This window comes from Lontra canadensis, unplaced genomic scaffold (assembly GCF_010015895.1).
Source record: "Lontra canadensis isolate GAN:19392208 unplaced genomic scaffold, GSC_riverotter_1.0 scaffold65, whole genome shotgun sequence".
Classification (NCBI taxonomy): domain Eukaryota; kingdom Metazoa; phylum Chordata; class Mammalia; order Carnivora; family Mustelidae; genus Lontra; species Lontra canadensis.
Window position 1 is genome coordinate 4478630 of NW_022631059.1, and position 15005 is coordinate 4493634.

The 15005-nt window shown below is 47.1% G+C and overlaps 1 protein-coding gene across 1 annotated transcript in view; it reads right to left on the bottom strand.

Moving 5' to 3' along the window:
* Positions 1 to 14136, bottom strand: part of VAPB (VAMP associated protein B and C) — a 49877-nt gene extending 35741 nt beyond the window's left edge. The window contains exon 1 of the mRNA XM_032878904.1: positions 13855 to 14136. Coding sequence (XP_032734795.1) covers positions 13855 to 13912 — 58 coding nt within the window. The 5' untranslated portion in view covers positions 13913 to 14136. The remainder of the gene's footprint in view (positions 1 to 13854) is intronic.
* Between the last annotated feature and the right edge of the window lie 869 nt (positions 14137 to 15005).

Below are 15005 nucleotides of genomic sequence, written 5' to 3' on the forward strand. Positions count from 1 at the left end.
AGCCCTCCAGCTACAGAGACGACTCCAGGACCCATCCAGAATTAAGAAAGAAGAATCTGGGATTGAGGCTCTAAGATGATATATTTTGGGAAGAAAAAGAAAAGAGAGAGAGAGAAATTACCAAAGATAGTGACATTAGCTAACATTTCATTGTGCCAGGTCTGGGACGCCTGGCTGGCTCAGTCAGTGCAGCATACGACTCTTGATCTCAGGGGCATGAGTTTGAGCCTCATGTTGTGGGTAGAGACTACACAAAAGAAAGTGAAAAACAAAATCTTTAAAAAAATTGTGCCAGATCTTCTATTCTAAGCACTTCACATGTGTTAACTCATTTAACGCTAACATGTCCCATAGTGAAGACTGTGAGACACAGAGAAGTTTCAGACTTTATCCAAGGTCACACGACTTTCAGGTCACAGGTCCAGGATTCACATCCAAGCAGTTTGACCCCGAGCTCAGTTCTGATGGGCTGCACACTACCTCTCATTGTACTGAATGCTGCATTAAAATGAATACAGAATGCTTTGTGTCAAACAGGAGGGCAGGAAGGGTGGGGGCCTGAACACTGAGGGAAGTCCTGGAGTCTGAAAAGATGAAGGAACACACCTTTTGAACTGCAGGGAAGCCCCGTTGAGAGCTTCATGTGGTGTGTGTGGTGTGATCAAAGTGGGGCCTACACAGGGGACATCACAGGGGCACAGAGGGATACGAGGGAAGTGAATGAAGCTGAGAAATGCACAGAAGCATGAGGAAATGAAAGGAAGAATATTAAAAATAATTCTAGGAAGATCGGTGTGAGATAAAAAAAAAAAAAACAGGTCTCTCTTTTCTGACGTGGGTTCTGAAAACAGCCATTGCCTCCACAGCACTGACCGCATGTAGTAAAAACCAGAAATAAGACATGTTTGCACATGCCTTTCTTACTCTAAACAGCTTATAAATACTGCAGTCGTTTAAGATGGAAAACGAAAGCTGACACTGTTTAAAAAAGACAAAGTGTGGCCCAATTTTGAAAGGCTTTGATCCTGGCCTAGGAATTCTGAACGCTAACCTGTAAGATCTAGGAAGCCAATGGATGCTTTAAAATAAAGAAATGACATGATCAAATTTCTATTTTAGAAAAACAGCTCTGAATATTGTACACAGGAGAGCTTGAAAGGTGGGGGAAGAAGGCAGGAGCAGAAACAGGTTGGGAGATGGGGCAGTGATCGTGACAGGACAGGGCCTACCTTCAGGATAGGGCAGTGGGGATAAAAGCAGCACAGGGGTGCAGAGGGCGCTGAGGTGGAGAAGAAGGGGGAGTGAAAGATGAGTCTGGGTCTTCCGGATAACCGAGTACGGAGCAAGGGCCATTCCCAAGATAGGAAAGGCACATTCCGTGGGAACCGCGGATGAATCCTGGAGCGGTACGGACAATGCTGAGTCTGAGGTGCTTTCATGACAACCAGACAGGCAGGGATCAAAAGACCTGCTCGGAGATACAGACTTGGAAATTTTCTCTGCAGAAGTGATAGCTGAAGGTACTGTTAATGAGAAAACATGAAGAGAATGGCACTTCAATGGAGAAGACAGAGGACAGAACCTAGGAAATGTCAACACCCAGTAAAATAAATGATAAAGAGGTGGGCAGTTCACCAGGAAAGTCAAAAGTAAGTGTCGCAGACAGACACCTGCTGAACTACGAACGGTGTCAGCAGAGTGGTAAGGCCTGAGAACTGCAAGGACAGTGAAGACGTAAACCAGTAATTGAGATTCATTGTTTCCAGAAATTTAGTTGTGATGGAAGACTGGGCATTCACTTCAGTGGGGGAAGGTCTGGGGACATGCGGTTTCTTTTCAGGAAGGGGAAACCAGTCTATCTGTAGGCACAGGGCGGGAGTTAAGCAGAAGAGAAATCCGAGACACCACCGCAGGCTGACTAATGGAGCAAGATACCATATGTGACGGGAAAGGAATGGGTAAAGAACACAGGGTGAGAAGCTGGTTCTGGCTCCGAAACAGGAGGCGAGGATGGGTGAGAAAAGAAGTCTGCAGGAGAGAGAAAAGTGGCCGCACCGGGTAGAAAACCCTTACATATTTCCAAGTGGAAGGCGCTGTGTCCACACGGATCAGCTGTTCCTGCTGACTGTCCTGGTGGGTTTCACTGTTCCTCCCCACACAAAGTCCCCTCCTCTCTTTTCCACTTCCCTCCTCACTCAGTCTTCTTACACCCAGACACCATGAATGACCGGAGACCCTGCCATGTGCCATGCACAGTGCAAGGCACAGGAATCTGGGGACAAAAGACATGGTCCAAAAAAGGCAAAGATCTTCTCGATTAATGAGGAAGGGAGTCAAGAAACCAACCACACCTTACTAAGAAAGGTGAGGCGGGATGGCCCCAGATACATGAGAGTGGAGAGAGTGACAGGACATTGACCTCAAGAACTGAAGCCGTGTTGAGCCCTGAAGGGAAGTGGGCGGGGCAGCAGACATGAGGAGGAACACACTCGTTCTGTGTGGCGGACACGTCTGCGCAGCCCTAGGACCAGGAAGGAAGAAAGGCTGGAACACGGGCAAAACAAAGACGATGCTGCTGATCAAGGGCAACAGGCACAAGTGATTTTCCAGGTCTTGTTTAAAAATTCAAACTTCAGGGGCACCTGGCCGGCTCAGTCAGTGGAGTACACAACTCTTGACCTCAGGATTGTAGGTCCCAGCCCCACGTTGGGTGTAGAGTTTACTTAAAAATAAAATCTTAAAAAAAAAAATTTTAGGGGCGCCTGGGTGGCTCAGTTGGTTGAGCATCTGGCTGGTTTCAGCTCAGCTCATGATCACAGGGTCGTGGGATCGAGCGTGGGATCGAGCCCGGGCACTGGGCTCTGTGCTCAGCGGGGAGTCTGCTTCTCTCTCTCCATCTACCCTTCCCCCCACTTCTCCTCTACCCTCCCCTCTCTCTAAAATAAATAAATAAATCTTTAAAAAAATTTAAACTTCTTTCTTTTGACAATGGAGAGACATTTAACGTTTTTAAGCAAGCAAGAGCTGAGCTCAGATTTGCATATTTGAAACTGTCGTTATGGAGAGAAGAGAGAGGACTCACACAGGAAGGCCAGTCAAGAGGCTATTACAGTCATCCAGGGGGAAATGAGGCAGCCACAGAAGGGACAGGGAAGAAGGGGCAGATTTGAGTCATGGGCTCTCTGAGTCACTGAACTGGTCAACTGTGTGGACGTGGGCACTGCTCACAGAGATTGCTACAGAAGAAGAGATGGGAAGAGAAAAAGCAAAGGGAGTGAGGAGGGCGGTAAGGGGCCTGCTGTATTTGAGGGCCCCACAGCCCTGTGTACGGGCTCGGGCCAGGCCCGGGGTCATCTGTGAATGCCAGCAGAAGAGACCCCCAACGGGGAAAAGCGAAGACGGAGGGAGGGAACCTGAGAAAGAAAGTGAGAAAAGGCAGAGAAGGAAACCCTGTAGCCCTCCACACTACCAAAGGACTCCATGAGGAGTGGGTGAAAGGGGCCAGTGAGGCGGAAAAAGCCACCAAGGACGAGGGATGGGAAGGAAAAGCATCAGAGGCAGGGCAGCATCAGTAAGCGCCACAGGGCGCCCGGACGTCAGGGACACTGAGACAGGCGACAGGCGTGGGAGCTCAGTGGTAAGGAGGGTCGTAGGCACCAGCAGCAGGAGCCAGGGGTGGTTCAGAAGGAGTATTAAGAGTGCTATCTCCAGAAGCCTGTCAGGACCAGAGGGAACGTGAAGGGAGTAGTGAGAGAGGGCAAACAGGACTCAGAAAGCAGTTTAAGGTCAAAGAGACCACACTCAGAGGCTTATTGACGACCACGACTGGCTGGGCTCTGCACTCAGGGCCAGTGAGCAGGATATGTACAAAAAAAAAAAAGAAATGATCTTGCTTTGAAGGAAAAAGGCAGCAAAGGCATTCATTTAACTAACGATAATATAAAATAAGACGACTCAAATGAACGTTGGAAGTTTTCTCAGGACTTCTCTAAATGACCTCTCATGTTTCTTCCACCTCTGCTGCTCTGAGTGAGATTAGAGGTCAGCTAGACACCCACGGTAACTGTGATCCTTCTGTCCCCAAGTCACAGGAGGAAGTTCTGAATGAGGACACCTGCAGATTCTCTAAGGAGTGATTCATGGCTTTCCTTCATCCAATTAGTAAAGCAGTGTCTGACTTTAAAAAGGTCAAAAAGCACGGATTTAGATCTTCAGAGCAGTCCATCAGGATACATTTATACGCCGACAAATCAATTCAACCAGCAGAATGAGAATTCAAATAAGCCTCCACAAGGACAAACCTCTGGTTTTTTCGGCAAATCGCTTTTTATTCTTACGTATGCTTTTATTTTAAACGGTCATACCAAACACTAAAAGATGACCATGTCCATGGCTGTGTCCCTTCTTTGGAGTTAGCAGAAGAAAAGGATAAGAAAAGAGTACATTCATTACTAAGTGAAAGATACTCGTCTGAAAAGGCTACCGTCTGCCCAATTCCAACTCTATGGCGTTCTGGAGAAGAGAAAGCTACGGGGACAGTCGAAAGATCAGTAGTTGCCAGGGGTTGTAGAGGAGAGAGCAGCGACTAGGTGGAGAACAGGATTTTGAGGGCAGCAAAAATACTCTGTATGATATTATGATGGTGGACACGCGTCACCATGCATGTGTCCAAACCCAAAGGCAGCTGACACTGAGAGCGAACCCTACTGACCACAGCGTGCTGTGGGTGACAGTGATGGGTCATCAGTCATAACAGATGTGCCATTCTGCTAGGGGACACTGACAACTGGGAAGGCTATGTATGTGGGAACAAAGGGTATAGACAAAATCTCTACCTTACTGTTTATTTTACTGTGAATCTAAGACTGCTCCCCAAAACTGGGGGGGGGGTCCTTAAAAAGTACCTGGAAAAAAAGAAGATATATTCTGTTAGTCACTACTGGGAAAAACTAAGAACCTAAGAAACAGAACCTAAAGGAGTTTGCATTCTAGAAGAAAAAATAAAGCAGTTAAAAAATGAAGCACTGAGAGTAAGGCATAAACAAAATATGCAAATGATACACAATCTGAGGAGAACAGAAAAAACCAGATGAGACTGTCCCCAAGAATACTCAAGAAAGGTCAACGGAATGAGCTTTTAAACAGGAAAAGAGGGTTTGTTAATTAAATATTCAGGTGCCTGACAGTACAAAGCACTGGTGGATTCTATGGGAAATACAAGCCCCAGTTTCTGCCTTTAAGGAGCTTTCCAACTCTCTTCTTCAGCTAAAATAAACTTTAATCTCACATTCTCAAGGCTAGAGCTGGAAGGAACACCAAGAGATGTTCAGTTCAAGCGTCCTCCCCCAACAGAAGACGAAATCAAAGCCAGTGATCCCAGCTGAGTGTCTCCAAGTGACAGCAAGGGCAGGCACAAAGTCTCCCTTTGTAATAATGGGCACACACGCTTTGCAGGCTGAAAGACTCCAGGAAAAATTACACCTTTCGCCAAATCTGGGGCCTACGTTCTCTAAATTCTAAACCGGAGATGGTGGGGCGCCTAGCTGGGGCAGTCAGTTAAGTGTCTGACCCTTGGTTTCAGCTCAGGACATGATCTCAGAGTCGTGGGATTGAGACCTTCTGGTTCTGTGCTAGCATGGAGTCTGTTTGAGATTCTCTTTCTCTCCCTCAAATAAGCCTCTGACCCTCCTCCCTCCCCCCACAATGAATAAATAAATCTTTAAAAAAATAATAAAAAATAAACCGGAGATGGTGATAATAAGATTTCTGAGATAGCTACCATTCCTTTCCTTTCCTTCTCTCTACTGCTGAATGGTGAAACTAAAGGCTACACTCGTCCCCAGTCAAGTGACATATCTGGGGTCTCAGGCACTAAGAAAATAAAGGACTTCCAGTAGGCAAAAGGGAAGGTACAGCGACAACATTAGCACGTAATTTTCAAAACCAATAAATTAATGACACAATCAGAAGTCATCAAGTTAGAACAGAAGTTCTTAAGGGAAAAAAGAAGTGGTAGAAAGAGTCAGGAAAGTCAGTCACTCTCAAGTTACAGAACAACCCTGTACTCTGTGACGACAGCACTACCAGAGATGCCACGGAAGCCACTCCTGGATTACAACTACGGTCCAGTACCATTCCTTTCTTTTTCCCTCATTTCTCTTTCACTTATTCTGGATTCCCACTGTCCTATTTCCAGTCCTTCTTTCATCTTCCTAACAATATAATAAATCAGAAAACCTAGGGCCTTCCCAGTCAGCCATGCCCCCACCCATGGTTTAAGGGAAGAAATGGTGCCAACATGGTGATAAAGGACATGGGCTTTGCTATCAGACAGACCTTGGTTCCAAACCCAGCTCCACCTCTAATGCAGGTTCATGAACCTGAATCTAACTGTCTACTCCCTACGCCTGTCATTAGAATTAAATAAATGAGCAAGTTTAGAAAAATGCTTAGCACACAGTATAAGCCCACTGAGTCATACATCTCACACGTCTCCTTTCCGTGAGATTGAAATCCCAAAGAATACAGCTTTTTCTAGGCCGCCAACTGGGGACAACACATAAGTGTCCTGTTCCAAATGTCTCTTTCCCCTCTACCACCTAGCAGCTGGGTGCTTTAACAGCCAGGACTCCGCCCCAGTCCCTAATCCAATGCCTGGCCCAGAGGAAACTTTCAGTAGGCGGTAACAGAACCAACCCGGAATCAGTCATGTTTATTCCACTGGACAAGAAGGGATTATCTGTCCATTAAGAAAACCTCAAAGGATGAGTTGTGGAAAAGGAAGAAGGAACCCAAAATATTCACAACTGGATGACCTTCTGTTATGCACACAATCAATCATCATGTCTATGCCTGTCTCTAAACCCCCTCCAGTCGGATTCGTACGTTTGCAGGTTATCCCCTGGGGGAACGAGGGCTCCAGAGTACCTCATACAGAATAAAAGAGCACTTTTTGTTACACACCTTGGGTTAGTCTCTTCCAGCACTTGAGAAACCCCTAGTAATATATTAACTTACGCTGTTTGCTTCCTGCTGAAGAGAGGGGCCTATCAGAAAAACTCTGGACTAAGGGCTTTGCAGCCCTACCTGTAAAGATTAAGGTGGCATCTATAAAGGTCATTTATGTTAGATACTCCTACCTTCATAAACACCCTTTGAACTTCTCTAATTCCCCCTTCACAAACCTGCAAACCTATGACATCCCTATCACACGTACATTTCACACCACCATCCAAAGACTCAATAACAGAACTGCAAATTACTTGAAAGCTAATGTTTTCTAAATATACAGAATCATGAAACACCATCAAAATCTGATATAAAAAGTGAATACTCACAAGGTAAACCAAAGAATGCTTCCTGAGCATTCGTCATCAATATGAACTTTTTTAAGAGTATGGTACAAAACCCCTCATAAAAAAAAAATCCACAAAGAGGAGCGCTGGGGTGGCTTGGTCAGTTAAGCGTCTACCTTCAGCTCAGGTCATTATCTCAGGATCCGGGGATCAAGCCCTACATCAGGCTCCCTGCTCAGTGGGGAGTCTGCTTCTCCCTCTCCCTTTGCCCCTCCCCACAGCGCATGCATGCACGCGCTCTCTCTCAAATAAATAAAATCTTTTAAATTAATTTTAAATTAATTAATTAATGACAGCAACTAACACTTTCTTAATGGTTATGAATTTTTTGCCTTCGTCCTCCAAGAATAAACCCCTTTGTAAGTTTACACTAAAGAAATGACAGTGATATACCAGAAAGAAATGGGCTTTGGTGCTAGACACCAGGGTTAAACCCATGCACCCCCATATACCACTATAACCTCATTCAGAGGCCAGTTGTCTAACGACTGAATAACTAACCTTACAGGATTATGCCATAGGTTAAACAAGATAAAGAACAAAAAGCATCTACAACAGTCCCTACTTTGTGGACTACCTTCTGGAAATTAAACATCTATCTTCTAGAAATGTTCATTCTTCCCTACCTCTTCTTTCCAAATGAACCTCAACACACCACCACAGCTGCTGCTCTGAGCTCTAGATCCAACCCAGGGGGAGTCTACCACTTGGCCCCTTACAACTAAACCCTCTGCTCCCCCTCCCTAGGTTCAGCTTTCTATTCCACTCCATTCTCTGCGTGCCTTCCAGCCTGTAGAGACAATCCGAGCAGCTCAGCTCTAAAGGTCCCAAGCCACACCACAAGCAATTCAAATCTAGGCAAATGGTCCAGGGGTCCACTCCACTGCCTTAAAGTACAATCCAAAAGACACAAACAACAGTCTCTCTCTCTCCACCAAAATATTTATTTCCCTAACCACCCTTCGCAGATAGGTTAATGTTGTAGGAGCTTGCCGAATTGCCCACGCATACTAATTCAAACACACAATGAGTTATGGGTAGGAATGTGTACCCACGGGCCATACTTGAGGTACCCAGGTGGCCGTGCACATAAACAAACAAGCCAAAGGTCTAACTGCAGACATCATCTAACACTAATGAAAAGAAATACTAAGCCACCAGTCAAAACCTGACGACAACCCTCTGAAAGGATAAAGGAAAATTCTAAGCAGGGGTTTCCACAGCTTTACAGTTTTGTGCAATTAATGCTAAAATGTTATTAAAAGAAAGCACTTCAAGACTGTTTCCCATGGAACTATGGCATTTTCTCAATGATTTTTCTTTTCCATGTACGGCAGAAAATGCTAAAGCACTTTAAGGCATTGTATCTAGACATCAACGGCCTCTGTTAACACATTTAACATTTTGAAAAAGAGACGGTCTAGAGATACTTTTTTGCCACGTTGATTTTTTTTTTAAATAATCTTAAAATGTCTGTCAAGTTCAGTAACTTTGTTTCCATAAACAAAGCTCTTTAAACAACTCTTGTTTTTGTAAAGCCAGCAGCCCAGGTCTCAGGTAAAAACTTCAAAGGCAGCACAGAAAGATCCACTGAGCATGGGCCAAAGCAATCCTAGATGTGCTAAGCTGATGACAGACTGAAAGGGGCCGAAAATGACAGAAAACGAGGAAGCAAGCCTGGAAACCATAATGTGACTTTGTTTTTAACACCATCCCTGCTGCAAAATAACTGTGCAGAAGGCTTTTATTTTATTTTATTAAAGACACTCTATGGCCACCTTGTCTTGACTAATGGAGCTCAGCGCTCCCTGTGTTCGTCTTTCTTGTCATCTTGCTGAAAGCTGTGCTCGTTTGTCGCAAATCGTGGTCATCCCTCACACGGCAAATTTTTCAAATACAAACGGGATGGATGAACCAATCTCAGAGGTAATCCCTTATGTAAAAATTCAATTTCAGGTCTTAAAATTTGAGTCTAAGGGTAGTACTTAAGTGATAACCAGAAGAGTTTACTCCCTTGACTCCTCCCCTAATTTTCAACTACCAAGTGGTAATATTGCAGGGTCAAAGTTCTCAGTATTTTGTCCTCAGCACAGGAAAGAAGAATGCTATATAATTTTAATAAATAAAGGACAGTGTTAATAATATTTAAGAATTCACCCCTTTGATGAGCATCCATTCAGACTTATTTTAATAAAGCCACACACAGATGCAAAGCTACCAGGCAATCATGAAGAGAACTATGGTACACGGCACAATCATACTTGTCAAGGAACTGTCACCACTTTCCAGATATAAGCCCATGGCCACATCGACCCATTTCTCCCCCTAAGGAGTTAACTGTGAAGAAGAGAAGTAAGCGAGTGAGTAAAAGAAAGTTAACTTCTGATTCACATTTTTGTCCCAGGAACATAAACTCAGAAGTAAACAGTACACTCTAAGAAGATTTAAGTTTGATTAAAGCTTAGTAAGTTTAATGCCACTTGCTTTTGATGAGCAAGCTGGTTAATAATTAAATAAATGAAGATAATCTATTCAGGATGGATTTAAACCACTACCATAAAGAATCTTAAGCACACTGCTGACATTGTTGTGCTGTAAAACACAGGCTGTTCTATGTGATCATGACATGTTAAGGAAATCAGTGCTACACTAAAGCTGAAGAATTAATGCTGTACTTAGCATCTGAAAATAATTACTGCACAGAACGGACTCTATCTGTAGAGTTTTATATTTTTTAGCTTCCTAAACAATATTAAATTACACATTAACTTAAGGGAGTGAACTAATGATTCCAAGCATGCTTTCCTCACACACAAGAGTGTCACTAACCTGACCTCCGTCTCCAGCACCCGAGTTCCTATTTTCTCCCCAAAGTGGTCATCAACCACACCAATCTATTGGTGCTATTCCTACTGACCAACAGTAAGACATCCTGAAGGCCACTGGGTTCGTCTCAGAATAAAGCAAAGGTCCACAGTGGGTTTAAACCTCAACTTATCAGCTCAGGAGGACGCTGACAGCCCACTCTCATGTGATGAGCAGTCACATGACTGCTTCATGGGCAGGAGGGGGTGCTAGAACGTGAAGAAGGATTGAGTCTTGGACAATGACCAAAAAAACACAAAACATACTATTTACCACAGATGGAATCTGATAGGAGCGGACAGAGAGGAGAAAGAAAAGAACAGACACAAAATGCGCTGAAAGTGACTCACTCAGAACGCTGTCTTTGAGCTGGGCAACAAGTAGAACCTCAGGGTCGGAAGATGCAAGGGAAAGGAAGGGCTAGGCCTTGGAAGACATGCGAGCAACAGAAAGAGTAACGCCAGCAAACAAACTTTTCAAAGGTTTCCAAAGACCTTTAACTCTTTCAGAAGCACCCTGCCCCCCGAAGAGTTAGTACTATTTCACCAGGCCACATGTCACAGTGTCATGCTTCTTTTCTGATACTTAACACAATACAGCTTGGCACCTTCAAGCAGTCTGAACAAAGTCACATAAGTCTGCATTCGCTTTTCCTCCGTGAAATCCTTAACTTCAACATAAGCACACAATATGCCCAAGATGAAAAAGAATCCAACATATATAACCCCATATCATCTTTAGCTGCTGCATTTAAAAGATGCTTCTTTTTTTCCCTTTAAAAGATAATCAAGTTTTTCCCTTTGGATGGTAAGTTGCATTATTTTAGACGTTTTAATTATTGCCTTCTTACCAAGTTAGCTCACAGGTTTGGTTCATCTAAGTGAACCGCCTGAAGTCAGAGTCATCACCCTGAGTAACTTGGAAGAGATCAGTTAAACGTGGCAGCTCTCATGCTAAAATGAATGAACTCTACACAGCAAGCCAGAGTACTGAGCCTCTATTCTCCTTTGTCTTAGTGCTCAGTTTGAAACAGATAAACCAATCTCATAAAGCAGTTTACATATGCCTGCAGAGGCCTCTTCTCAAGTCAGGAGCCAACAGCTTTCAACAATTTGACACCATGACTTCTCTTGGACCACTTTCCTAGCAAAAATATCCAGTGACTTTGGCCATCATTACTTTGGCCAACCCAGTGACAGCAAGATCACAGTTCTCTGCTTTACCCCTCAGGTAAAGGAGCTGAAATGATGAAACCAGCTGTCTAAATACAACCACCAATTTCTGTATAATACTGTGCATTTACAAAGCAGCTGAACAGCCACAGTATCACTCCTACAAAACTTCCTACAGGGGGCAAGGCAGATGCAAGTTCCATCCCCATGGACTGAAGAATGACCCGACCTTGAGGAATGAAGCTGTCAGCCCTAAGTCAAACATCCTTACATGAAAGAACTGGTACAAACATGTTAGTTTTCTCAAATTAGTACCTCTTCCCATAAAATAATATTGGAGGAGTGTATGTACTGGGGGGTGGGTGGGGGAGTGGGTATCAATCAAGGAAAGACTAGCTAAGGAAAAGAAACACAATTTGAACTTGGATATTGGTTGTGTCTGTGCACAGAAGGCCTTGGATCTTACTCCTATCTGCTAGCCGGCCTCATCTCCTACCTCGCCTTGCAACCCTAACCAACGCTCTTTGCTGCTGTCATTCAGAACTCCTAGTGGCACCCCAAAGGGGCCCAGTCATCTCAGTCTTCTTCCTCTATCCGTGGGATTTCCTCTGCCTGACATACTCCCCAGCGTTTCTTCTTTTAGTCCGTTTCCTTTGACTTTTAAACTCCGCTCAAATGACACCTTTATAGGAACTGACCTTCTTACTGCTCTCCAAGCACTGTGATTACCCTCTATCATTGCACGGTCCTGGATGATTCTGTCACGTGCCTCCTTCCCGAGACTTAAGTCCTGGGGTGGGGGGTTGAGGGAGAATGTAATCCATCTTCCCTAGTATCACACACGTGGAACAGGCACTCAGTAAATGTTTGTGAACTAAAGGAAGGAAAGTTGCCAGTACTCAGGAGTAGCTCAACCATGCTTCTGGGATAGAGAACTTCGGGCAATTCAAGTGGAAACCGTCGCCCTCCACCCTCACTTTCACTACCTGGATTCCTTTCCCAGGCTGGCTGCTCCACGAGAAGGCCATGAGAACATCACCCAAGCCAAAGTACTGTCACAGAACTACAATCCGGTTAGGTCTGTGGGGGTTTTTTGTTTGTTTTATTTTAACTGGAAAACCTTTAGTTCTTTATACCCTTTGGAAGCATTTCACATTGTTATTTCAGGAGGCAAAGTGACGCCACAGTTCTGGATTAGGTCCCAGGGGTCAGACAGCATAACTGTTAAAGAGTGTGAGCCCTAGAGTTCAAATGCACCACGTTGCCAACTGGATAACTTTGGGTAAGTTACCCTATACTACCTCCTGCCAATACATATAAACTCTGGCCAGCACTCATCCCACAGACATCTACCGAGCACCTGCTGAGGGCCGAGCGCCGGCGGTCCCTGCAGACCCGGCCATCCCACATTAAGAATACTCTCATCACATCAGCTGTTGTATTTCCTTCACTGAACTTACCACTACCTGAAATATTCTCGTTTGCTGATCTGCCCCCCACCCAACCTCCCCCAGGAGAAGGTAAGCTCTATGATGCCAGGGGACTTGTCTCTTGGTCATTCCTTGTCTCTCCAGTGCCAAGCACACACCTACTACACGGTTACTCAACACGTTTTTAAAGGACTGGGAAAGTCTGACATGGTCCCCACTGCCCCTTGACGCTGGCACTTCAGTGGGGAAAGCAGGGGAGAAAACCATAAAAAGTGTAAAACTGCACTTCCCGGAGGGCCCTAGCTTGCCACCAGCACACGTGGCGCACCGGGCCTGCCCTGACTCTGGGTCCAGGCTGCTCTGGCAGGGGGAAGGACCTCCGCCCCGGCGGCCCCCCGCATGCCCCAGCCGCACAAAAGTGGGCCACGGGCAGCAGGAGGTCCGCAGAAGGCAAGCAAAGCCCTGTCCCATCACAGCTGCGGGAGCGCTTCCATTCGCTTGTGCAGCAGATGTTCACTGGGCTCCTGAAAGGTGCTGGGCACCCGGCAGACCAACCGCCAGGTCCTGTCCTCATGGAGCTTCCCTTCTCCTGCAGCAACGCAGTAAACAAGTGCGTAAAACGGTCCTTTGAGTGGCGTGAGTGCCCCGCCGCCGCGGAACACAGGTGTGACAGGGGACGACTGCAGGCGTCCGCCGCCCGGAGGAGGCGGCCCCGTAGGCGGCCCCGCGGAGGGCGGCGTGAGCTCGGCCCGAGGACACCCCCCCCACCGGCTGGACGGTGACCGCGCCCAGGGCCTCGAGGGCCGGGAGCGCGCGGGGAGCCTGGGGGCGAGGCGCGGGCCCAGGACGCCCGGCGACCCGACGACAGGCTCGGAGCGCGGGGCGGGCGCGCCGTCGGGCGGGGCGGGGCGGGGACCGCGGGCCGGGCGGGCACCCACGTCACCGCCGCGCCGCCGGTGCCTGCGAGCGCGGGCGGGGGCGCGGGGCGACCGGGCCGGGCCCGCGGGCGAACATGGCGGGCCTCCGGCTTACCTCGGAATTTGAGCTCGTGCTGCGGCTCGAGGCTCAGGACCTGCTCCACCTTCGCCATGTTCCTCAGCGGTGGGGCACCTCTGCCGGGGGGACCCCCTGAGAGGTCACCTGAGGCAGGAGGCGTTAATGCTGCGCCCCCTTTAAATCTAGAAAGGGGGGGCCGGCCGGGACGCGGGCGGGGGTCGTCTACGGGGTGCGCGCGCGGGGGGGGAGGGACGGCCTACGCGGTGCAGGCGCAGGGGCGGAGGGCGAGGGCGAGGCCGCGGTGCCCGGCGAGCGCACGGCACGCACGCACGCACGCAACGACGCACGCACGCACGCACGCAGCGGGCTGGCCGGCTCGGTCCTGCGCGCGCTCGGGCGGCGGGAAGCTGCGCGCGCGGAGCTCCCTCCCGGAGCTCTGCGCAGGCGCTGCGCGGACCGAAGGGCGGGGCTACCGGGTGGCAGGGGGCGGGGCGTCGCGCAGGTCTGGAGGCGGGGCCGTCCGGGATGCTCTGAAGCGAGAACAGCCGTCGCGAAGGTTATTTACTCAGGGCCCATGGGGGCCAGCCGTTGTTAAAGTGCTTTAGTCAATAATAATAAAAAGAAGAAAATTCCACTTTGCCCTTGCTTATGTAGTGCCAGGCACTGGCAGAGACTGTGAATGATAAAGTTTTATCATAAGCATGTTTATAAGTGAATGTTGTGCTAGGCAACGTGACGTGTGGCAAACAATAAATACACAGGAAGCTACCAATTATTTCTTGCTGCTTTTGTGCCACTCCGCTGAACGCTTTCAGTAATAGCACCATCGAATGTAATGAAAGCTACTCTCTATCAAATGTTTACTATGTAGCAAGCACTATGCTGCATCCTTTACTCATCCACACAACAAACATTTACAAATACAATGATCAGAGAAATGAACCTGGTTCCGATCCTCTCACTAGAGCCTGCTGGAGATCCAGCCTCTGAAAAAATAACCACACAAATAAACTGTAATTAAAAATTGCTGGGAACCCAAATCTGCTTGGCCTCCGAAGTGAACATTACATCATTATTGCTGCTTAAATAGAATGTCATTATGTAATGTTTGTAAAGTATGTATTATTAAGGGGAGTCTGGGTGGCTCAGCCGTGAAGTGACCAACTCTTGATTTCAGCGCAGGTGGT